Raw genomic sequence first — 22,242 nt, 5'->3', positions numbered from 1 at the left:
AGGGAGGGAGTGTGAGAGGGAGGGAGTGTGAGAGGGAGGGAGGGAGTGTTGGCGGGAGGGAGTGTTGGCGGGAGGGAGTGTGAGAGGGAGGGAGTGTGAGGGGGAGTGTGAGAGGGAGGGAGTGTGAGAGGGAGGGAGTGTGTGAGGGGAGTGTGAGAGGGAGGGAGTGTGAGAGAGGGGAGTGTGAGAGGGAGGGAGTGTGAGAGGGAGGGAGTGTGAGAGGGAGGGAGTGTGAGAGGGAGGGAGTGTGAGAGGGGGAGTGTGAGAGGGGGAGTGTGAGAGGGAGGGAGTGTGAGAGGGAGGGAGTGTGAGAGGGAGGGAGTGTGAGAGGGAGGGAGTGTGAGAGAGGGGGAGTGTGAGAGGGAGGGAGTGTGAGAGGGAGGGAGTGTGAGAGGGAGGGAGTGTGAGAGGGAGGGAGTGTGAGAGGGGGGGAGTGTGAGAGGGAGGGAGTGTGAGAGGGAGGGAGTGTGAGAGGGAGGGAGTGTGAGAGGAAGGGAGTGTGAGAGGGAGGGAGTGTGAAAGGGAGGGAGTGTGAAAGGGAGGGAGTGTGAGAGGGAGGGAGTGTGAGAGGGAGGGAGTGTGAGAGGGAGGGAGTATGAGAGGGAGGGGAGTGTGAGAGGGAGGGAGTGTGAGAGGGAGGGAGTGTGAGAGAGGGGGAGTGTGAGAGGGAGTGTGAGAGGGAGGGAGTGTGAGAGGGAGGGAGTGTGAGAGGGAGGGAGTGTGAGAGGGAGGGAGTGTGAGAGGGGGAGTGTGAGAGAGGGGGAGTGTGAGAGGGAGGGAGTGTGAGAGGGAGGGAGTGTGAGAGGGAGGGAGTGTGAGTGGGAGGGAGTGTGAGAGGGAGGGAGTGTGAGAGAGGGGGAGTGTGAGCGGGAGGGAGTGTGAGAGAGGGGGAGTGTGAGAGGGAGGGAGTGTGAGAGGGAGGGAGTGTGAGAGGGGAGTGTGAGAGGGAGGGAGTGTGAGAGGGAGTGAGAGAGGGAGGGAGTGTGAGAGGGAGGGAGTGTGAGAGAGGGGGAGTGTGAGAGGGAGTGTGAGAGGGAGGGAGTGTGAGAGGGAGGCAGTGTGAGATGGAGGGAGTGTGAGAGGGAGGGAGTGTGAGAGGGAGGGAGTGTGAGAGGGAGTGTGAGAGGGAGGCAGTGTGAGAGGGAGGCAGTGTGAGAGGGAGGGAGTGTGAGAGGGAGGGAGTGTGAGAGGGAGGGAGTGTGAGAGAGGGGGAGTGTGAGAGGGAGTGTGAGAGGGAGGCAGTGTGAGAGGGAGGGAGTGTGAGAGGGAGGGAGTGTGAGAGGGAGGGAGTGTGAGAGGGAGGGAGTGTGAGAGAGGGGGAGTGTGAGAGGGAGGGAGTGTGAGAGGGAGGGAGTGTGAGAGGGAGGGAGTGTGAGAGGGAGGGAGTGTGAGCGGGAGGGAGTGTGAGAGGGAGGGAGTGTGAGAGGGAGGGAGTGTGAGAGGGAGGAAGTGTGAGAGGGAGGAAGTGTGAGAGGGAGGGAGTGTGAGAGGGGAGTGTGAGAGGGAGGGAGTGTGAGAGGGAGGGAGTGTGAGAGGGGAGTGTGAGAGGGAGGGAGTGTGAGAGGGAGGGAGTGTGAGAGGGAGGAATTGTGAGAGGGAGTGTGAGAGGGAGTGAGTGTAAGAGGGAGGGAGAGTGAGAGGGAGAGAGTGTGAGAGAGGGGGAGTGTGAGAGGGCGTTTGAGAGGAAGGGATTGTGAGAGGGAGTTTGAGAGGAAGGGATTGTGAGAGGGAGTGTGTGGGATGGAGTGTGAGAGGGAGTTTGAGAGGGAGGGATTGTGAGAGGGAGTGTGTGGGAGGCAGTGTGAGAGGGAGGGAGAGTGAGAGGGAGAGAGTGTGAGAGGGAGGGATTGTGAGAGGGAGTGTGTGGGAGGGAGTGTGAGAGGGAGTTTGAGAGGGAGGGATTGTGAGAGGGAATGTGTGGGAGGGAGTGTGAGAGGGAGGGATTGTGAGAGGGAGGGAGTGTCAGAGGGCGGGATTGTGAGAGGGAGTGAGTGGGAGGGAGTGTGAGAGGGAGTGTGTGGGAGGGAGTGTGAGAGGGAGGGAGAGTGAGAGGGAGGGTGTGTGAGAGGGAGGGAGTGTGTGAAAGGGAGGGAGTGTGAGAGGGAGGGATTGTGAGAGGGAGTGTGTGGGAGGGAGTGTGAGAGGGAGGGAGAGTGAGAGGGAGGGAGTGTGAGAGGGAGGGATTGTGAGACGGAGTGTGTGGGGGGAGTGTGAGAGAGAGGGAGTGCATGGGAGGGAGAGTGAGAGGGAGGGAGAGTGAGAGGGAGGGAGAGTGAGAGGGAGGAGTGTGAGAGGGTTTTGATTGTGAGAGGGAGTGTGTGGGAGGGAGTATGTGGGAGGGACTGTGTGGGAGGGAGTGTGAGAGGGAGGGAGTGTGAGAGGGAGGGTTTGAGGGAGGGAGGGAGTGTGAGAGGGAGGGAGTGTGAGAGGGAGGGATTGTGAGAGGGAGTGTGTGGGAGGGAGTGTGAGAGGGAGGGAGAGTGAGAGGGAGGGAGAGTGAGAGGGAGGGAGTGTGAGAGGGAGGGAGTGTGAGAGGGAGGGAGAGTGAGAGGGAGTGTGTGAGAGGGAGTGTGAGAGGGAGGGTGTGTGAGAGGGAGGGTTTGTGAGAGGGAGTGTGTGAGAGGGAGTGTGAGAGGGAGGGTGTGTGAGAGGGAGGGAGTGTGAGAGGGAGGGAGTGTGAGAGGGAGTGTGAGTGAGGGAGTGTGAGAGAGAGGGTTTGTGAGAGGGAGTGTGTGAGAGGGAGTGTGAGAGGGAGGGTGTGTGAGAGGGAGGGAGTGTGAGAGGGAGGGAGTGTGAGAGGGAGGGAGTGTAAGAGGGAGGGAGTGTGAGAGGGAGGGAGTGTGAGAGGGAGGGAGTGTGAGAGGGAGGGTTTGTGAGAGGGAGTGTGTGAGAGGGAGTGTGTGAGAGGGAGTGTGAGAGGGAGGGAGTGTGAGAGGAAGGGAGTGTGAGAGGGAGGGAGAGTGAGAGGGAGGGAGAGTGAGAGGGAGGGATTGTGAGAGGGAGTGTGGGATGGAGTTTGAGAGGGAGGGAGTGTGAGAGGGAGGGAGTGTGAGAGGGTGGGAGTGTGAGAGGGAGGGAGTGTGAGAGGGAGGGAGTGTGAGAGGGAGGGAGTGTGAGAGGGAGGGAGTGTGAGAGGGAGGGAGTGTGAGAGGGAGGGAGTGTGAGAGGGGGAGGGAGTGTTGGCGGGAGGGAGTGTTGGTGGGAGGGAGTGTGAGGGAAGGAGTCTGAGAGGGAGTGAGTCTGAGAGGGAGTGAGTCTGAGAGGGAGTGAGTGTGAGCGGGAGGGAGTGTGAGGGAGTGTGAGCGGGAGGGAGTGTGAGCGGGAGGGAGTGTGAGACGGACGGAGTGTGAGATGGAGGGAGTGTGAGCGCGAGGGAGTGTGAGAGAGGGGGAGGGAGTGAGAGAGTGAGGGAGTGTGAGCGGTAGGGAGTGTGAGAGAGGGGGAGTGTGAGAGGGAGGGAGTGTGAGAGGGAGGGAGTGTGAGTGGGAGGGAGTGTGAGAGAGGGGAGTGAGAGAGGGAGGGAGTGTGAGAGGGAGGGAGTGTGAGAGGGAGGGAGTGTGAGAGAGGGGAGTGTGAGAGAGAGGGAGTGTGAGAGGGAGGGAGTGTGAGAGGGAGGGAGTGTGAGAGGGAGTGAGTGTGAGAGGGAGGGAGTGTGAGAGGGAGGGAGTGTGAGAGGGAGGGAGTGTGAGAGGGAGGGAGTGTGAGAGGGAGGGAGCGTGAGAGGGAGGGAGCGTGAGAGGGAGGGAGCGTGAGAGGGAGGGAGTGTGAGAGGGAGGGAGTGTGAGAGAGGGGAGTGTGAGAGGGAGGGAGTGTGAGAGGGAGGGAGTGTGAGAGGGAGGGAGTGTGAGAGGGAGGGAGTGTGAGAGGGAGGGAGTGTGAGAGGGAGGGTGTGTGAGAGAGGGGGAGTGTGAGAGGGAGTGAGTGTGAGAGGGAGGGAGTGTGAGAGGGAGGGAGTGTGAGAGGGAGGGAGTGTGAGAGGGAGGGAGTGTGAGAGGGAGGGAGTGTGAGAGGGAGGGAGTGTGAGAGGGAGGGAGCGTGAGAGGGAGGGAGTGTGAGAGGGAGAGAGTGTGAGAGGGAGGGAGTGTGAGAGAGGGGGAGTGTGAGAGGGAGGGAGTGTGAGAGGGAGGGAGTGTGAGAGGGGAGTGTGAGAGGGAGGGAGTGTGAGAGGGAGGGTGTGTGAGAGGGAGGGAATGTGAGAGAGGGGAGTGTGAGAGGGAGGGAGTGTGAGAGGGAGAGAGTGTGAGAGGGAGGGAGGGAGTGTGAGAGGGAGGGAGTGTGAGAGGGAGGGAGTGTGAGAGGGAGGGAGTGTGAGAGGGAGGGAGTGTGAGAGAGGGGGAGTGTGAGAGGGAGGGAGTGTGAGAGGGAGGGAGTGTGAGAGGGAGGGAGTGTGAGATGGAGGGAGTGTGAGAGAGGGGGAGTGTGTGAGGGTGGGAGTGTGAGAGGGAGGGAGTGTGAGAGGGAGGGAGTGTGAGAGAGGGGGAGTGTGAGAGAGGGGGAGTGTGAGCGGGAGGGAGTGTGAGAGGGAGGGAGTGTGAGAGGGAGGGAGTGTGAGAGGGGAGTGTGAGAGGAAGGGAGTGAGAGAGGGAGGGAGTGTGAGAGGGAGGGAGTGTGAGAGAGCGGGAGTGTGAGAGAGCGGGAGTGTGAGAGGGAGGGAGTGTGAGAGGGAGGGAGTGTGAGAGGGAGGGAGTGTGAGAGGGAGGGAGTGTGAGAGGGGATTCTGAGAGGGAGGGAGTGTGAGAGGGAGGGAGTGTGAGAGGGAGGGTGTGAGAGAGGGGAGTGTGAGAGGGGGAGTGTGAGCGGGAGGGAGTGTGAGAGGGAGGGAGTGTGAGAGGGAAGGAGTGTGAGAGGGAGGGAGTGTGAGAGGGAGGGACTGTGAGAGGGAGGGAGTGTGAGAGGGAGGGAGTGTGAGAGGGAGGGAGTGTGAGAGGGAGGGAGTGTGAGTGGGAGGAAGTGTGAGAGGGAGGGAGTGTGAGAGAGGGGAGTGTGAGAGGGGGAGTGTGAGAGGGAGGGAGTGTGTCAGGGAGGGAGTGTGAGAGGGAGGGAGTGTGAGAGGGAGGGAGTGTGAGAGGGAGGGAGTGTGAGAGGGAGGGTGTGTGAGAGGGGAGTGTGAGAGGGAGGGAGTGTGAGAGGGAGGGAGTGTGAGAGGGAGGGAGTGTGAGAGGGGAGTGTGAGAGGGAGGGAGTGTGAGAGGGAGGGAGTGTGAGAGGGAGGGAGTGTGAGAGGGAGGGAGTGTGAGAGGGAGGGAGAGTGAAAGGGAGGGAGTGTGAAAGGGAGGGAGTGTGAGAGAGGGGGAGTGTGAGAGGGAGGGAGTGTGAGAGGGAGGGAGTGTGAGAGGGAGGGAGTGTGAGAGGGGAGTGTGAGAGGGAGGGAGTGTGAGAGGGAGGGAGTGTGAGAGGGAGGGAGTGTGAGAGGGAGGGAGTGAAAGGGAGGGAGTGTGAGAGGGAGGAGTGTGAGAGGGAGGGAGTGTGAGAGGGAGGGAGTGTGAGAGGGAGGGACTGTGAGAGGGAGGGAGTGTGAGAGAGAGGGAGTGTGAGAGGGAGGGAGTGTGTGAGGGAGGGAGTGTGAGAGGGAGGGAGTGTGAGAGGGAGGGAGTGTGAGAGGGAGGGAGTGTGAGAGGGAGGGACTGTGAGAGGGAGGGAGTGTGAGAGGGAGGGACTGTGAGAGATAGAGAGTGTGAGAGATAGAGAGTGTGAGAGGGAGAGAGTGTGTGAGGGAGGGAGTGTGAGAGGGAGGGAGTGTGAGAGGGAGGGAGTGTGAGAGGGAGGGAGTGTGAGAGGGAGGGACTGTGAGAGGGAGGGAGTGTGAGAGGGAGGGACTGTGAGAGGGAGGGAGTGTGAGAGAGAGGGAGTGTGAGAGGGAGGGAGTGTGTGAGGGAGGGAGTGTGAGAGGGAGGGAGTGTGAGAGGGAGGCAGTGTGAGAGGGAGGTAGTGTGAGAGGGAGGGTGAGAGGGAGGGAGTGTGAGAGGGAGGGAGTGTGAGAGGGAGGGAGTGTGAGAGGGAGGGAGTGTGTGAGGGAGGGAGTGTGAGAGGGAGGGAGTGTGAGAGGGAGGGAGTGTGAGAGGGAGGGAGTGTGAGATGGAAGGAGTGTGAGAGGGAGGGAGTGTGAGAGGGAAGGACTGTGAGAGGGAGGGAGTGTGAGAGGGAGGGAGTGTGAGAGGTAGGGAGTGTGAGAGGGAGGGAGTGTGAGAGGGAGGAAGTGTGAGAGGGAGGGAGTGTGAGAGGGAGGGAGTGTGAGAGGGAGGGAGTGTGAGAGGGAGGGTTTGTGAGAGGGAGGGAGTGTGAGAGGGGGAGTGTGAGAGGGAGGGAGTGTGAGAGGGAGGGAGTGTGAGAGGGAGGGAGTGTGAGAGGGAGGGAGTGTGAGAGGGAGGGAGTGTGAGAGGGAGGGAGTGTGAGAGGGGGAGTGTGAGAGGGAGGGAGTGTGAGAGGGAGGGAGGGAGTGTTGGCGGGAGGGAGTGTGAGAGGGAGGGAGTGTGAGAGGGAGGGAGTGTGAGGGGGAGTGTGAGAGGGAGGGAGTGTGAGAGGGAGGGAGTGTGTGAGGGGAGTGTGAGAGGGAGGGAGTGTGAGAGAGGGGAGTGTGAGAGGGAGGGAGTGTGAGAGGGAGGGAGTGTGAGAGGGAGGGAGTGTGAGAGGGAGGGAGTGTGAGAGGGGGAGTGTGAGAGGGGGAGTGTGAGAGGGAGGGAGTGTGAGAGGGAGGGAGTGTGAGAGGGAGGGAGTGTGAGAGGGAGGGAGTGTGAGAGAGGGGGAGTGTGAGAGGGAGGGAGTGTGAGAGGGAGGGAGTGTGAGAGGGAGGGAGTGTGAGAGGGAGGGAGTGTGAGAGGGGGGGAGTGTGAGAGGGAGGGAGTGTGAGAGGGAGGGAGTGTGAGAGGGAGGGAGTGTGAGAGGAAGGGAGTGTGAGAGGGAGGGAGTGTGAAAGGGAGGGAGTGTGAAAGGGAGGGAGTGTGAGAGGGAGGGAGTGTGAGAGGGAGGGAGTGTGAGAGGGAGGGAGTATGAGAGGGAGGGGAGTGTGAGAGGGAGGGAGTGTGAGAGGGAGGGAGTGTGAGAGAGGGGGAGTGTGAGAGGGAGTGTGAGAGGGAGGGAGTGTGAGAGGGAGGGAGTGTGAGAGGGAGGGAGTGTGAGAGGGAGGGAGTGTGAGAGGGGGAGTGTGAGAGAGGGGGAGTGTGAGAGGGAGGGAGTGTGAGAGGGAGGGAGTGTGAGAGGGAGGGAGTGTGAGTGGGAGGGAGTGTGAGAGGGAGGGAGTGTGAGAGAGGGGGAGTGTGAGCGGGAGGGAGTGTGAGAGAGGGGGAGTGTGAGAGGGAGGGAGTGTGAGAGGGAGGGAGTGTGAGAGGGGAGTGTGAGAGGGAGGGAGTGTGAGAGGGAGTGAGAGAGGGAGGGAGTGTGAGAGGGAGGGAGTGTGAGAGAGGGGGAGTGTGAGAGGGAGTGTGAGAGGGAGGGAGTGTGAGAGGGAGGCAGTGTGAGATGGAGGGAGTGTGAGAGGGAGGGAGTGTGAGAGGGAGGGAGTGTGAGAGGGAGTGTGAGAGGGAGGCAGTGTGAGAGGGAGGCAGTGTGAGAGGGAGGGAGTGTGAGAGGGAGGGAGTGTGAGAGGGAGGGAGTGTGAGAGAGGGGGAGTGTGAGAGGGAGTGTGAGAGGGAGGCAGTGTGAGAGGGAGGGAGTGTGAGAGGGAGGGAGTGTGAGAGGGAGGGAGTGTGAGAGGGAGGGAGTGTGAGAGAGGGGGAGTGTGAGAGGGAGGGAGTGTGAGAGGGAGGGAGTGTGAGAGAGGGGGAGTGTGAGAGGGAGGGAGTGTGAGAGGGAGTGTGAGAGGGAGGGAGTGTGAGAGAGGGGGAGTGTGAGAGGGAGGGAGTGTGAGAGGGAGGGAGTGTGAGAGGGAGGGAGTGTGAGAGAGGGGGAGTGTGAGAGAGGGGGAGTGTGAGAGGGAGGGAGTGTGAGAGAGGGGGAGTGTGAGAGGGAGGGAGTGTGAGAGAGGGGGAGTGTGAGAGAGGGGGAGTGTGAGAGAGGGGGAGTGTGAGAGGGAGGGAGTGTGAGAGGGAGGGAGTGTGAGAGGGAGTGTGAGAGGGAGGGAGTGTGAGAGAGGGGGAGTGTGAGAGGGAGGGAGTGTGAGAGGGAGGGAGTGTGAGAGGGAGGGAGGGTGAGAGAGGGGGAGTGTGAGAGAGGGGGAGTGTGAGAGAGGGGGCGTGTGAGAGAGGGGGAGTGTGAGAGGGAGGGAGTGTGAGAGGGAGTGTGAGAGGGAGGGAGTGTGAGAGGGAGGGAGTGTGAGAGGGAGGGAGTGTGAGAGGGAGTGTGAGAGGGAGGGAGTGTGAGAGGGAGGGAGTGTGAGAGGGAGGGAGTGTGAGAGGGAGGGAGTGTGAGAGGGAGTGTGAGAGGGAGGGAGTGTGAGAGGGAGGGAGTGTGAGAGGGAGTGTGAGAGGGAGGGAGTGTGAGAGGGAGGGAGTGTGAGATGGAGGGAGTGTGAGAGAGGGGGAGTGTGTGAGGGTGGGAGTGTGAGAGGGAGGGAGTGTGAGAGGGAGGGAGTGTGAGAGAGGGGGAGTGTGAGAGAGGGGGAGTGTGAGCGGGAGGGAGTGTGAGAGGGAGGGAGTGTGAGAGGGAGGGAGTGTGAGAGGGGAGTGTGAGAGGAAGGGAGTGAGAGAGGGAGGGAGTGTGAGAGGGAGGGAGTGTGAGAGAGCGGGAGTGTGAGAGAGCGGGAGTGTGAGAGGGAGGGAGTGTGAGAGGGAGGGAGTGTGAGAGGGAGGGAGTGTGAGAGGGAGGGAGTGTGAGAGGGAGGGAGTGTGAGAGGGGATTCTGAGAGGGAGGGAGTGTGAGAGGGAGGGAGTGTGAGAGGGAGGGTGTGAGAGAGGGGAGTGTGAGAGGGGGAGTGTGAGAGGGAGGGAGTGTGAGAGGGAGGGAGTGTGAGAGGGAAGGAGTGTGAGAGGGAGGGAGTGTGAGAGGGAGGGACTGTGAGAGGGAGGGAGTGTGAGAGGGAGGGAGTGTGAGAGGGAGGGAGTGTGAGAGGGAGGGAGTGTGAGAGGGAGGAAGTGTGAGAGGGAGGGAGTGTGAGAGAGGGGAGTGTGAGAGGGGGAGTGTGAGAGGGAGGGAGTGTGTCAGGGAGGGAGTGTGAGAGGGAGGGAGTGTGAGAGGGAGGGAGTGTGAGAGGGAGGGAGTGTGAGAGGGAGGGAGTGTGAGAGGGAGGGTGTGTGAGAGGGGAGTGTGAGAGGGAGATAGTGTGAGAGGGAGGGAGTGTGAGAGGGAGGGAGTGTGAGAGGGGAGTGTGAGAGGGAGGGAGTGTGAGAGGGAGGGAGTGTGAGAGGGAGGGAGTGTGAGAGGGAGGGAGTGTGAGAGGGAGGGAGTGTGAGAGGGAGGGAGAGTGAAAGGGAGGGAGTGTGAAAGGGAGGGAGTGTGAGAGAGGGGGAGTGTGAGAGGGAGGGAGTGTGAGAGGGAGGGAGTGTGAGAGGGAGGGAGTGTGAGAGGGGAGTGTGAGAGGGAGGGAGTGTGAGAGGGAGGGAGTGTGAGAGGGAGGGAGTGAAAGGGAGGGAGTGTGAGAGGGAGGGAGTGTGAGAGGGAGGGAGTGTGAGAGGGAGGGAGTGTGAGAGGGAGGGAGTGTGAGAGAGAGGGAGTGTGAGAGGGAGGGAGTGTGTGAGGGAGGGAGTGTGAGAGGGAGGGAGTGTGAGAGGGAGGGAGTGTGAGAGGAAGGGAGTGTGAGAGGGAGGGACTGTGAGAGGGAGGGAGTGTGAGAGGGAGGGACTGTGAGAGGGAGGGAGTGTGAGAGATAGAGAGTGTGAGAGGGAGAGAGTGTGTGAGGGAGGGAGTGTGAGAGGGAGGGAGTGTGAGAGGGAGGGAGTGTGAGAGGGAGGGAGTGTGAGAGGGAGGGACTGTGAGAGGGAGGGAGTGTGAGAGGGAGGGACTGTGAGAGGGAGGGAGTGTGAGAGAGAGGGAGTGTGAGAGGGAGGGAGTGTGTGAGGGAGGGAGTGTGAGAGGGAGGGAGTGTGAGAGGGAGTCAGTGTGAGAGGGAGGGAGTGTGAGAGGGAGGGAGTGTGAGAGGGAGGGAGTGTGAGAGGGAGGGAGTGTGTGAGGGAGGGAGTGTGAGAGGGAGGGAGTGTGAGAGGGAGGGAGTGTGAGAGGGAGGGAGTGTGAGAGGGAAGGAGTGTGAGAGGGAGGGAGTGTGAGAGGGAGGGACTGTGAGAGGGAGGGAGTGTGAGAGGGAGGGAGTGTGAGAGGTAGGGAGTGTGAGAGGGAGAGAGTGTGAGAGGGAGGAAGTGTGAGAGGGAGGGAGTGTGAGAGGGAGGGAGTGTGAGAGGGAGGGAGTGTGAGAGGGAGGGTTTGTGAGAGGGAGGGAGTGTGAGAGGGGGAGTGTGAGAGGGAGGGAGTGTGAGAGGGAGGGAGTGTGAGAGGGAGGGAGTGTGAGAGGGGGAGTGTGAGAGAGGGGGAGTGTGAGAGGGAGGGAGTGTGAGAGGGAGGGAGTGTGAGAGGGAGGGAGTGTGAGAGAGGGGGAGTGTGAGAGAGGGGGAGTGTGAGAGTGGGGGAGTGTGAGAGAGGGGGAGTGTGAGAGGGAGGGAGTGTGAGAGGGAGTGTGAGAGGGAGGGAGTGTGAGAGGGAGGGAGTGTGAGAGGGAGTGTGAGAGGGAGGGAGTGTGAGAGGGAGGGAGTGTGAGAGGGAGTGTGAGAGGGAGGGAGTGTGAGAGGGAGGGAGTGTGAGAGGGAGTGTGAGAGGGAGGGAGTGTGAGAGGGAGGGAGTGTGAGAGGGAGTGTGAGAGGGAGGGAGTGTGAGAGGGAGGGAGTGTGAGATGGAGGGAGTGTGAGAGAGGGGGAGTGTGTGAGGGTGGGAGTGTGAGAGGGAGGGAGTGTGAGAGGGAGGGAGTGTGAGAGAGGGGGAGTGTGAGAGAGGGGGAGTGTGAGCGGGAGGGAGTGTGAGAGGGAGGGAGTGTGAGAGGGAGGGAGTGTGAGAGGGGAGTGTGAGAGGAAGGGAGTGAGAGAGGGAGGGAGTGTGAGAGGGAGGGAGTGTGAGAGAGCGGGAGTGTGAGAGAGCGGGAGTGTGAGAGGGAGGGAGTGTGAGAGGGAGGGAGTGTGAGAGGGAGGGAGTGTGAGAGGGAGGGAGTGTGAGAGGGAGGGAGTGTGAGAGGGGATTCTGAGAGGGAGGGAGTGTGAGAGGGAGGGAGTGTGAGAGGGAGGGTGTGAGAGAGGGGAGTGTGAGAGGGGGAGTGTGAGAGGGAGGGAGTGTGAGAGGGAGGGAGTGTGAGAGGGAAGGAGTGTGAGAGGGAGGGAGTGTGAGAGGGAGGGACTGTGAGAGGGAGGGAGTGTGAGAGGGAGGGAGTGTGAGAGGGAGGGAGTGTGAGAGGGAGGAAGTGTGAGAGGGAGGGAGTGTGAGAGAGGGGAGTGTGAGAGAGGGGAGTGTGAGAGGGAGGGAGTGTGTCAGGGAGGGAGTGTGAGAGGGAGGGAGTGTGAGAGGGAGGGAGTGTGAGAGGGAGGGAGTGTGAGAGGGAGGGAGTGTGAGAGGGAGGGTGTGTGAGAGGGGAGTGTGAGAGGGAGGGAGTGTGAGAGGGAGGGAGTGTGAGAGGGAGGGAGTGTGAGAGGGGAGTGTGAGAGGGAGGGAGTGTGAGAGGGAGGGAGTGTGAGAGGGAGGGAGTGTGAGAGGGAGGGAGTGTGAGAGGGAGGGAGTGTGAGAGGGAGGGAGAGTGAAAGGGAGGGAGTGTGAAAGGGAGGGAGTGTGAGAGAGGGGGAGTGTGAGAGGGAGGGAGTGTGAGAGGGAGGGAGTGTGAGAGGGAGGGAGTGTGAGAGGGGAGTGTGAGAGGGAGGGAGTGTGAGAGGGAGGGAGTGTGAGAGGGAGGGAGTGTGAGAGGGAGGGAGTGAAAGGGAGGGAGTGTGAGAGGGAGGGAGTGTGAGAGGGAGGGAGTGTGAGAGGGAGGGAGTGTGAGAGGGAGGGACTGTGAGAGGGAGGGAGTGTGAGAGAGGGGGAGTGTGAGAGGGAGGGAGTGTGAGAGAGGGGGAGTGTGAGAGGGAGGGAGTGTGAGAGGGGAGTGTGAGAGGGAGGGAGTGTGAGAGGGAGTGAGAGAGGGAGGGAGTGTGAGAGGGAGGGAGTGTGAGAGAGGGGGAGTGTGAGAGGGAGTGTGAGAGGGAGGGAGTGTGAGAGGGAGGCAGTGTGAGATGGAGGGAGTGTGAGAGGGAGGGAGTGTGAGAGGGAGGGAGTGTGAGAGGGAGTGTGAGAGGGAGGGTGTGAGAGGGAGGCAGTGTGAGAGGGAGGGAGTGTGAGAGGGAGGGAGTGTGAGAGGGAGGGAGTGTGAGAGGGAGGGAGTGTGAGAGGGAGGGAGTGTGAGAGAGGGGGAGTGTGAGAGGGAGTGTGAGAGGGAGGCAGTGTGAGAGGGAGGCAGTGTGAGAGGGAGGGAGTGTGAGAGGGAGGGAGTGTGAGAGGGAGGGAGTGTGAGAGAGGGGGAGTGTGAGAGGGAGGGAGTGTGAGAGGGAGGGAGTGTGAGAGAGGGGGAGTGTGAGAGGGAGGGAGTGTGAGAGGGAGTGTGAGAGGGAGGGAGTGTGAGAGAGGGGGAGTGTGAGAGGGAGGGAGTGTGAGAGGGAGGGAGTGTGAGAGGGAGGGAGTGTGAGAGAGGGGGAGTGTGAGAGAGGGGGAGTGTGAGAGGGAGGGAGTGTGAGAGAGGGGGAGTGTGAGAGGGAGGGAGTGTGAGAGGGAGGGAGTGTGAGAGAGGGGAGTGTGAGAGGGAGGGAGTGTGAGAGGGAGGGAGTGTGAGAGGGAGGGAGTGTGAGAGAGGGGGAGTGTGAGAGAGGGGGAGTGTGAGAGAGGGGGAGTGTGAGAGGGAGGGAGTGTGAGAGGGAGGGAGTGTGAGAGAGGGGAGTGTGAGAGAGGGGGAGTGTGAGAGAGGGGGAGTGTGAGAGAGGGGGTGTGTGAGAGGGAGGGAGTGTGAGAGGGAGGGAGTGTGAGAGGGAGGGAGTGTGAGAGGGAGGGAGTGTGAGAGGGAGGGGGAGTGTGAGAGGGAGGGAGTGTGCGAGGGAGGGAATGTGAGAGGGAGGGAGTGTGAGAGGGAGGGAGTGTGCGAGGGAGGGAATGTGAGAGGGAGGGAGTGTGAGAGGGAGGGAGTGTGCGAGGGAGGGAATGTGAGAGGGAGGGAGTGTGAGAGGGAGGGAGTGTGAGAGGGAGGGAGTGTGAGAGGGAGGGAGTGTGCGAGGGAGGGAATGTGAGAGGGAATGTGAGAGGGAGGGAGTGTGAGAGGGAGGGAGTGTGAGAGGGAGTGTGAGAGGGAGGGAGTGTGAGAGGGAGGGAGTGTGAGAGAGGGGGAGTGTGAGAGAGGGGGAGTGTGAGAGGGAGTGAGTGTGAGAGGGAGGGAGTGTGAGAGGGAGGGAGTGTGAGAGGGAGGGAGTGTGCGAGGGAGGGAATGTGAGAGGGAATGTGAGAGGGAGGGAGTGTGAGAGGGAGGGAGTGTGAGAGGGAGGGAGTGTGCGAGGGAGGGAATGTGAGAGGGAGGGAGTGTGAGAGGGAGGGAGTGTGAGAGGGAGGGAGTGTGAGAGAGGGGGAGTGTGAGAGAGGGGGAGTGTGAGAGAGGGGGAGTGTGAGAGGGAGGGAGTGTGAGAGGGAGGGAGTGTGAGAGGGAGGGAGTGTGAGAGGGAGGGAGTGTGAGAGGGAGGGAGTGTGAGAGGGAGGGAGTGTGAGAGGGAGGGAGTGTGAGAGGGAGGGAGTGTGAGAGGGAGGGAATGTGAGAGGGAGGGAGTGTGCGAGGGAGGGAATGTGAGAGGGAGGGAGTGTGAGAGGGAGGGAGTGTGAGAGGGAGGGAGTGTGAGAGGGAGGGAGTGTGCGAGGGAGGGAATGTGAGAGGGAGGGAGTGTGAGAGGGAGGGAGTGTGAGAGGGAGGGAGTGTGAGAGGGAGGGAGTATTAACTCGATGTTCACCCTCCATGTTGCTCAGTTTTGTTTTTCTGATTGGCCAGTCTGGTTCACCGATAACCGCCCCGGTCCGGGACGGATCCTCCGCTCGCGCTCGTCAATCGGCCGGAGACGTCGCGACCCTGACCAAATCGGGGGCGGCCCCACTTGCGCGGATCCCCGCCCCTCCCAAGCCCCCCCACACTTGCAAAGCCCGCCACACACTGCACCCGCCGCCTCAGGACATTCCCTGAGGCCCACCCCCTCCGCTGCTCCCCACCCGTCCGGCCTCACCCGTCCGGAACTCGTCCTGGCGGCCGCAGACGGTCGGGGCAGGGGCCACTCTTGGCGGGGGGGGGGAGGGGGCTTCGTTTGGGGGCACTGTGGGCGGGTGGTCCAGGGGTTGGCGGGGGGGGGGGGGGCGAGCCCAGCCAAAAGAACGAGCGGAGTAACACGGTCAAGAACAAATCCGATCTCGCAGCCTGAGCTCTGTGTGGAGCTGCGGATTCTGGTCGCTCACCCAGAGACATGTTCCTGGACTCCGGCGCTTCCAGGTTAACGATGAAACTGACAAAACTGTGAGCGACGTCAACGGAGATTTCCTCATTCTCCAGGCACAGGGCCAGGACCGCCAGGCTGACCTGGGAAGGGTCGGTGAAGTATTCCTCGGTGCTATCTGCGAATTGCAATCAGAATAAGAATTACACGAGAGGGGGGGGGGACCTGGGTAGCTGTTAATCGGAACCTTGTACAGGATGCTGCAACGAAGGACGACATTCGGCCCATTGCCCCTCTGCCAGCTCCTTGTGTAGGCCTATCCAACCCACAACCCTACATGTTTCCCCTTGAAGTAGTGATCCCATCCCCCCCCCCCGCCCCCAGCTCCTTTTAAAAGTTACGACTTTCCATCTTTCCTCATTATCATCAACTGGTGTCCCTCTGCTTTCCCGATCCGGTGGTGTTCAGAGACTTCTGCAGAGGACAACAAAGGATTTATTGACCAGGATCTACTGGAGCATGTTCGGGAAAGCCTCTTGCCTCAGAGAACTGATCCCCGGGAAGGTTCCCCAACCCCGAGTCCCGATTGGCCCACCAGGCCAGGTGTCCCTCGCTCTGCTGGGTTGCCCTGAAACGGACAATCACCCCGTTCCTCCCCCTTTAAGTCCTGCGCACAATCTTCAAGAAGTAACTAACTCAGACCACAGGACGAACGCGACATGACGTGCAGGAGTTGGACCGTTCTAAATCCGGTCTTTGAGGGTGGATTCTGTTGCCTGTCCACTGGCGGAATTCTGAGATGCTTCCGGGGGATCGACATTAACGGGGACTGGAATAATGGGGACCTCTTCCGTCACAGACGACTCCTTGGTATTCGCTTCCAGGGAAACATGTTATGTTGATAACCGGTTAATCAGATACTTCGGTGCTTATAAGTTTGAAAACATTCCTTGACGGCAACACTGACGACCCCACAAGTGGCCCATGCGTTAATGAGTGATCCATCCCTCCACATCCACTTCGGGCGACATTTAGGTCAAATAGTTTCTCCTTATTTCCTGTGTCGTCAGCCTTCACTGATTGTGAACGTGAAGTCTGGGCACACTCCCAAAAGAGCTGTGTGCGGGACTGGCCCCCCCACCCGCCTTGCTCGGGCCTTATAGCGGATAACGTTAATGCCGGGGATAACTTGGGCAGTTTAATTCTTGTTGTTCTCCCCCTAACCCACCGGGTGGCGCTGCTGCCTCACAGCGCCGGGGTCCCAGGTTCGAGTCCCGGCTCGGGTCGCTGTCTGTGCGGAGTCTGCACGTTCTCCCCGCGTGTGCGTGGGTTTCCTCCGGGCGCTCCGGTTTCTTCCCAGTGTCAAAAGGTGTGCAGGTTAGGCAGGGTTACAGGGATAGGGCAGGGGAGTGAGCCTAGGTAGGGTGCACTTTCAGAGGGGCGGTTTAGGTTCAATGGGCCGAATACCCTCCTCCTGTACTGTACGGAGTCTATGGACTATCCAAGCTCTGCAAACGAGCATCATGACTTAGTTCCAATCCCCAGCCTTTTCCCCGTACCCTGTGTCATGTGAGTGTACCTTTAAGAAATGGGTGTTTATAAATGGGTGTGTATATAAATATCTGTAGTGAGAATACCTTTAAGAAATGGGTGTTTGCTACTGCAGTGATGTCAGAGAGTGGGTGGAGCTGGGCTGTCTGTCAGGTTTTTACTTTCGTTTTTTGAGCAGGCTGCAGGGTGTGTTTTAATTTTGTTTTCAGTGTTGGAGCTGAAGCCAGACAGAGCAGGTGTACTGCTGTTCTCTCTGCCATCAAAAGACTCTCTCTTGATCATTTGGTGAATTCAGAATTATAAATGTTTTCAGTAGTGACTTTAACCTGATGTGCTTCTGCAAAAGGTTTTGTTTTTAAGTCTTATGGATGTGAAAAGGAAAGCTTAAAGGATTACTTAGTGTATACTTTGGGGGTTGTATTTGAATTAATGGTTGCTAAGATGTTCACTTTATGTTTTTAAAAAGGTTAACTTGAGTTCATAGAATAAACATTGTTTTGCTTTGAAAAAATACTTTTCCATTTCTGCTGTCCCACCCCTGGAGAATGGACCGTGTGCTCCCCATACCACAATCTATTAAAAGTTATGGGTCAGGTGAACTCCATGATACACTTTGGGGTTCTCTAAACCCTGACCCATAAGATCTGCACATTGTTTCCATTCAAATAATCACCTAAAACCCTCTTGAATCCCTCGAGTGACGCTGCCTCCGCCCACACTTCCCGACTCGAACCGCTCGCTGTGTGAAAAGGTTTTTTTTCTCACATCCCCTTTGGTTGTTTGTAAATCACTTCAATCCGTGCCCTCTCGTCCTGGATCCTTTGACGAGAGAGAACATTTTTCCCCATCGACGCGGTCCAGCCCCCTTATGATTTTGAACATCTCGATCTAATCTCTTAGTCTCCAAGGGGAATAGTCCCAACCTTTGATTGAGTGATTGATATTTATTGTCACATGTACCGAAGAACAATGAAAAGTATTTTTCTGCGGCCGAGGGAACGTACACAGTACGTACATAGTGGACAAAACAATAACCGGCAGAGAACATTGACAGATGGTACATCGACAAGCAGTGATTGGTTACAGTGCGGAACAAGGGGCCAAACAAAGCTAATACATGAGCAAGAGCAGCATAGGGCGTGGCGAATAGTGTTCTTACAGGGACATCAGTCTGAGGGGGAGTCGTTGAGGAGTCTTGTAGCTGTGGGGAAGAAGCTGTTCCTGTGTCTGGATGTGCGGGTCTTCAGACTTCTGTATCTTCTGCCTGATGGAAGGGTCTGGAAGAAGGCAATGCCTGGGTGGGAGGGGTCTCTGACAATGCTGTCTGCCGTCCTGAGGCAGCGGGAGGTGTAGACAGAATCAATGTGGGGGGGGCGAGCTTGTGTGATGCGTTGGGCTGAGTTCACCGCACTCTGCAGCTTCTTGCGATCTTGGGCTGAGCAGTTGCCATACCAGGCTGTGATGCAGCCCGATCGGATGCTCTCTATCGCACATCTGTAGAGGTTTGCGAGAGCCGATGCAGACATGCCGAATTTCTTTAGCTTCCGTAGGAAGTAGAGACGTTGTTGGGCTTTCTTGACAGCGGCATCAACGGGAGTGGACCAGGACAGACTGTTAATGATGGTGACCCCCAGGAACTCAAAGCTTTCGACCATCTCCATTTAGGAGCCATTGATGCAGACGGGAGTGTGTGTCGCGCTGCGCTTCCTGAAGTCGATGATCAGTTCCTTGGTCTTTCCAACGTTTAGAGAGAAGTTGTTTAACTGAAGTTTCTCATCCCTGGAACTATCCTTGTGAACCTCTTCTTCACTCGCTCCAATGTGTTCCGATAGTGTGGCTCCCAGAACTGTTGTTACGGGCTAGGATTTAGAGAACCCCAAAGTGTATCATGGAGTTCACCTGACCCACAACTTTTTATACACGGTGGAATGGGGAGCACACGGCCCATTCTCCAGGAGTGGGACAGCAGAAATGGAAAAGTATTTTTTAAAGCAAAACAATGTTTATTCTATGAACTCAAGTGAACCTTTTTAAAACATACAGTGAACATCTTAGCAACCATTAATTCAAATACAACCCCCAAAGAATACAACACTAAGTAACCCTTAATAACTTCCCAAACAACATCCAGAAGACAAAAGAAACACCTTTTAACAGAAGCACATCAGGTTTACATTCACGGCTGAGAACATTTATAATTCTGAATTCACCAAATGATCAAGAGATAGTCTTTTGATGGCAGAGAGAACAGCAGTACACCTGCTCTGGCTGGCTTCAGCTCCAACACTGAAAACGAAGCTGAAACCCACCCTGCAGCAAACAGCCTAAAACGAAAGTAAAAAGCTGACAAGACAGCCCAGCTCCACCCTCTCGCTGACATCACTGCAGTAGTAAACACCAATTTCTTAAAGGTATTCTCACTACAGATATTTATGTACACACCCATTTATAAACACCCATTTCTTAAAGGTACTCTCACATGACACTGCACACAATACTTCAGCTGAGGTCTAAATAGTGCCTTGTTTAAGTTCAGAATAACCCCCTTGCTCTACATCCCCATTAATAAATCCCAGAATACTATCTGCTTCATTCACTGCTCTCCCCACCTGTCCTGCCACCGTCAATGCTCTGTGCACAAATACAGCGAGGTCCCTCTGCTCCCGCCCCTGAAGCATTCTACCCTGTATTTTGTATGGGCTCTCCATGCACTTCCCAAAGAGCTGGGAGGCGCTATATAAAGAACCCTGCCTGTTGTTGGTGCGACCGCCGTGTGTGTGTGTGTGTGTGTGTGTGGTACGTACCCAGTGAGTGCATCTCAATCGTCAGAGTTGCTTCCAGAAGACGGAGCAGGTTAAATCCCAGGTTGTTGTTGGGAATGTTGGCGGGATCGAGGCAGGCAGCGCGGAACGCCATGGCGTACAAACCCATAGCGCCAGTCGTAAAGTTCACGTCTGCAAGTCGGAGACAAGAGAATGGGAGAGGGTCAGCCAACCGGGAAAACATCGTAAGTCCTATCAGTATTTAGACCGGAGGCCCAATTCAGCCCCTTCTCCAGCCTGTTACACGGGAACAGGAGGAGGCCCCATTCAGCCCCTTCTCCAGCCTGTTACACAGGAACAGGAGGAGGCCCCATTCAGCCCCTTCTCCAGCCTGTTACACAGGAACAGGAGGAGGCCCCATTCAGCCCCTTCTCCAGCCTGTTACACAGGAACAGGAGGAGGCCCCATTCAGCCCCTTCTCCCGCCTGTTACACAGGAACAGGAGGAGGCCCCATTCAGCCCCTTCTCCAGCCTGTTACACAGGAACAGGAGGAGGCCCCATTCAGCCCCTTCTCCAGCCTGTTACACAGCAACAGGAGGAGGCCCCATTCAGCCCCTTCTCCAGCCTGTTACACAGGAACAGGAGGAGGCCCCATTCAGCCCCTTCTCCAGCCTGTTACACAGGAACAGGAGGAGGCCCCATTCAGCCCCTTCTCCAGCCTGTTACACAGGAACAGGAGGAGCCCATTCAGCCCCTTCTCCAGCCTGTTACACAGGAACAGGAGGAGGCCCCATTCAGTCCCTTCTCCAGCCTGTTACACAGGAACAGGAGGAGGCCCCATTCAGCCCCTTCTCCAGCCTGTTACACAGGAACAGGAGGAGGCCCCATTCAACCCCTTCTCCAGCCTGTTACACAGGAACAGGAGGAGGCCCCATTCAGCCCCGTCTCCAGCAGTTTACACAGGAACAGGAGGAGGCCCCATTCAGCCCCTTCTCCAGCCTGTTACACAGGACAGGAGGAGGCCCCATTCAGCCCCTTCTCCAGTCTGTTACACAGAAACAGGAGGAGGCCCCATTCAGCCCCTTCTCCAGCCTGTTACACAGGAACAGGAGGAGGCCCCATTCAGCCCCTTCTCCAGCCTGTTACACAGGACAGGAGGAGGCCCCATTCAGCCCCTTCTCCAGTCTGTTACACAGGAACAGGAGGAGCCCATTCAGCCCCTACTCCAGCCTGTTACACAGGAACAGGATGAGCCCATTCAGCCCCTTCTCCAGCCTGTTACACAGGAACAGGAGGAGGCCCCATTCAGTCCCTTCTCCAGCATGTTACACAGGAACAGGAGGAGGCCCCATTCAGCCCCTTCTCCAGCCTGTTACACAGGAACAGGAGGAGGCCCCATTCAGCTCCTCCTCCAGCCTGTTACACAGGAACAGGAGGAGGCCCCATTCAGCCCCTTCTCCAGCCTGTTACACAGGAACAGGAGGAGGCCCCATTCAGCCCCTTCTCCAGCCTGTTACACAGGAACAGGAGGAGGCCCCATTCAACCCCTTCTCCAGCCTGTTACACAGGAACAGGAGGAGGCCCCATTCAGCCCCTTCTCCAGCCTGTTACACAGGAACAGGAGGAGGCCCCATTCAGCCCCTTCTCCAGCCTGTTACACAGGAACAGGAGGAGGCCCAATTCAGCCCCTTCTCCAGCCTGTTACACATGAACAGGAGGAGCCCATTCAGCCCCTACTCCAGCCTGTTACACAGGAACAGGGGGGGACCCCATTCAGCCCCTTCTCCAGCCTGTTACACAGGAACAGGAGGAGGCCCCATTCAGCCCCTCCTCTAGCCTGTTACACACGAACAGGAGGGCCCATTTAGCCCCTTCTCCAGCTTGTTACACAGGAACAGGAGGAGGCCCCATTCAGCCCTTTCTCCAGCCTGTTACACAGGAACAGGAGGAGCCCATTCAGCCCCAACTCCAGCCTGTTACACAGGAACAGGAGGAGGCCCAATTCAGCCCCGTCTCCAGCAGGTTACACAGGAACAGGAGGCCCCATTCAGCCCCTTCTCCAGCCTGTTACACAGGACAGGAGGAGGCCCCATTCAGCCCCTTCTCCAGTCTGTTACACAGGAACAGGAGGAGGCCCCATTCAGCCCCTTCTCCAGCCTGTTACACAGGAACAGGAGGAGCCCATTCAGCCCCTTCTCCAGCCTGTTACACAGGAACAGGAGGAGGCCCCATTCAGTCCCTTCTCCAGCCTGTTACACAGGAACAGGAGGAGGCCCCATTCAGCCCCTTCTCCAGCCTGTTACACAGGAACAGGAGGAGGCCCCATTCAACCCCTTCTCCAGCCTGTTACACAGGAACAGGAGGAGGCCCCATTCAGCCCCGTCTCCAGCAGTTTACACAGGAACAGGAGGAGGCCCCATTCAGCCCCTTCTCCAGCCTGTTACACAGGACAGGAGGAGGCCCCATTCAGCCCCTTCTCCAGTCTGTTACACAGAAACAGGAGGAGGCCCCATTCAGCCCCTTCTCCAGCCTGTTACACAGGAACAGGAGGAGGCCCCATTCAGCCCCTTCTCCAGCCTGTTACACAGGACAGGAGGAGGCCACATTCAGCCCCTTCTCCAGTCTGTTACACAGGAACAGGAGGAGCCCATTCAGCCCCTACTCCAGCCTGTTACACAGGAACAGGATGAGCCCATTCAGCCCCTTCTCCAGCCTGTTACACAGGAACAGGAGGAGGCCCCATTCAGTCCCTTCTCCAGCATGTTACACAGGAACAGGAGGAGGCCCCATTCAGTCCCTTCTCCAGCCTGTTACACAGGAACAGGAGGAGGCCCCATTCAGCCCCTTCTCCAGCCTGTTACACAGGAACAGGAGGAGGCCCCATTCAACCCCTTCTCCAGCCTGTTACACAGGAACAGGAGGAGGCCCCATTCAGCCCCGTCTCCAGCAGTTTACACAGGAACAGGAGGAGGCCCCATTCAGCCCCTTCTCCAGCCTGTTACACAGGACAGGAGGAGGCCCCATTCAGCCCCTTCTCCAGTCTGTTACACAGAAACAGGAGGAGGCCCCATTCAGCCCCTTCTCCAGCCTGTTACACAGGAACAGGAGGAGGCCCCATTCAGCCCCTTCTCCAGCCTGTTACACAGGACAGGAGGAGGCCACATTCAGCCCCTTCTCCAGTCTGTTACACAGGAACAGGAGGAGCCCATTCAGCCCCTACTCCAGCCTGTTACACAGGAACAGGATGAGCCCATTCAGCCCCTTCTCCAGCCTGTTACACAGGAACAGGAGGAGGCCCCATTCAGTCCCTTCTCCAGCATGTTACACAGGAACAGGAGGAGGCCCCATTCAGCCCCTTCTCCAGCCTGTTACACAGGAACAGGAGGAGGCCCCATTCAGCTCCTCCTCCAGCCTGTTACACAGGAACAGGAGGAGGCCCCATTCAGCCCCTTCTCCAGCCTGTTACACAGGAACAGGAGGAGGCCCCATTCAGCCCCTTCTCCAGCCTGTTACACAGGAACAGGAGGAGGCCCCATTCAACCCCTTCTCCAGCCTGTTACACAGGAACAGGAGGAGGCCCCATTCAGCCACTTCTCCAGCCTGTT

At 58.6% G+C, this 22,242-nt stretch overlaps 1 protein-coding gene across 1 annotated transcript in view; it reads right to left on the bottom strand.

Moving 5' to 3' along the window:
* Positions 1–22,242, bottom strand: part of LOC140411300 (uncharacterized) — a 432,312-nt gene that overhangs the window by 136,048 nt on the left and 274,022 nt on the right. The window contains exons 8-9 of the mRNA XM_072500422.1: positions 18,679–18,828; positions 14,346–14,501 (exon numbers count right to left, since the gene is read on the bottom strand). Coding sequence (XP_072356523.1) covers positions 14,346–14,501; positions 18,679–18,828 — 306 coding nt within the window. The remainder of the gene's footprint in view (positions 1–14,345; positions 14,502–18,678; positions 18,829–22,242) is intronic.

Source organism: Scyliorhinus torazame, chromosome 4 (genome assembly GCF_047496885.1).
Source record: "Scyliorhinus torazame isolate Kashiwa2021f chromosome 4, sScyTor2.1, whole genome shotgun sequence".
NCBI lineage: Eukaryota > Metazoa > Chordata > Chondrichthyes > Carcharhiniformes > Scyliorhinidae > Scyliorhinus > Scyliorhinus torazame.
Note: the sequence above shows the minus strand (reverse complement) of the source record. Positions and strands in the feature narration are given on the sequence as shown.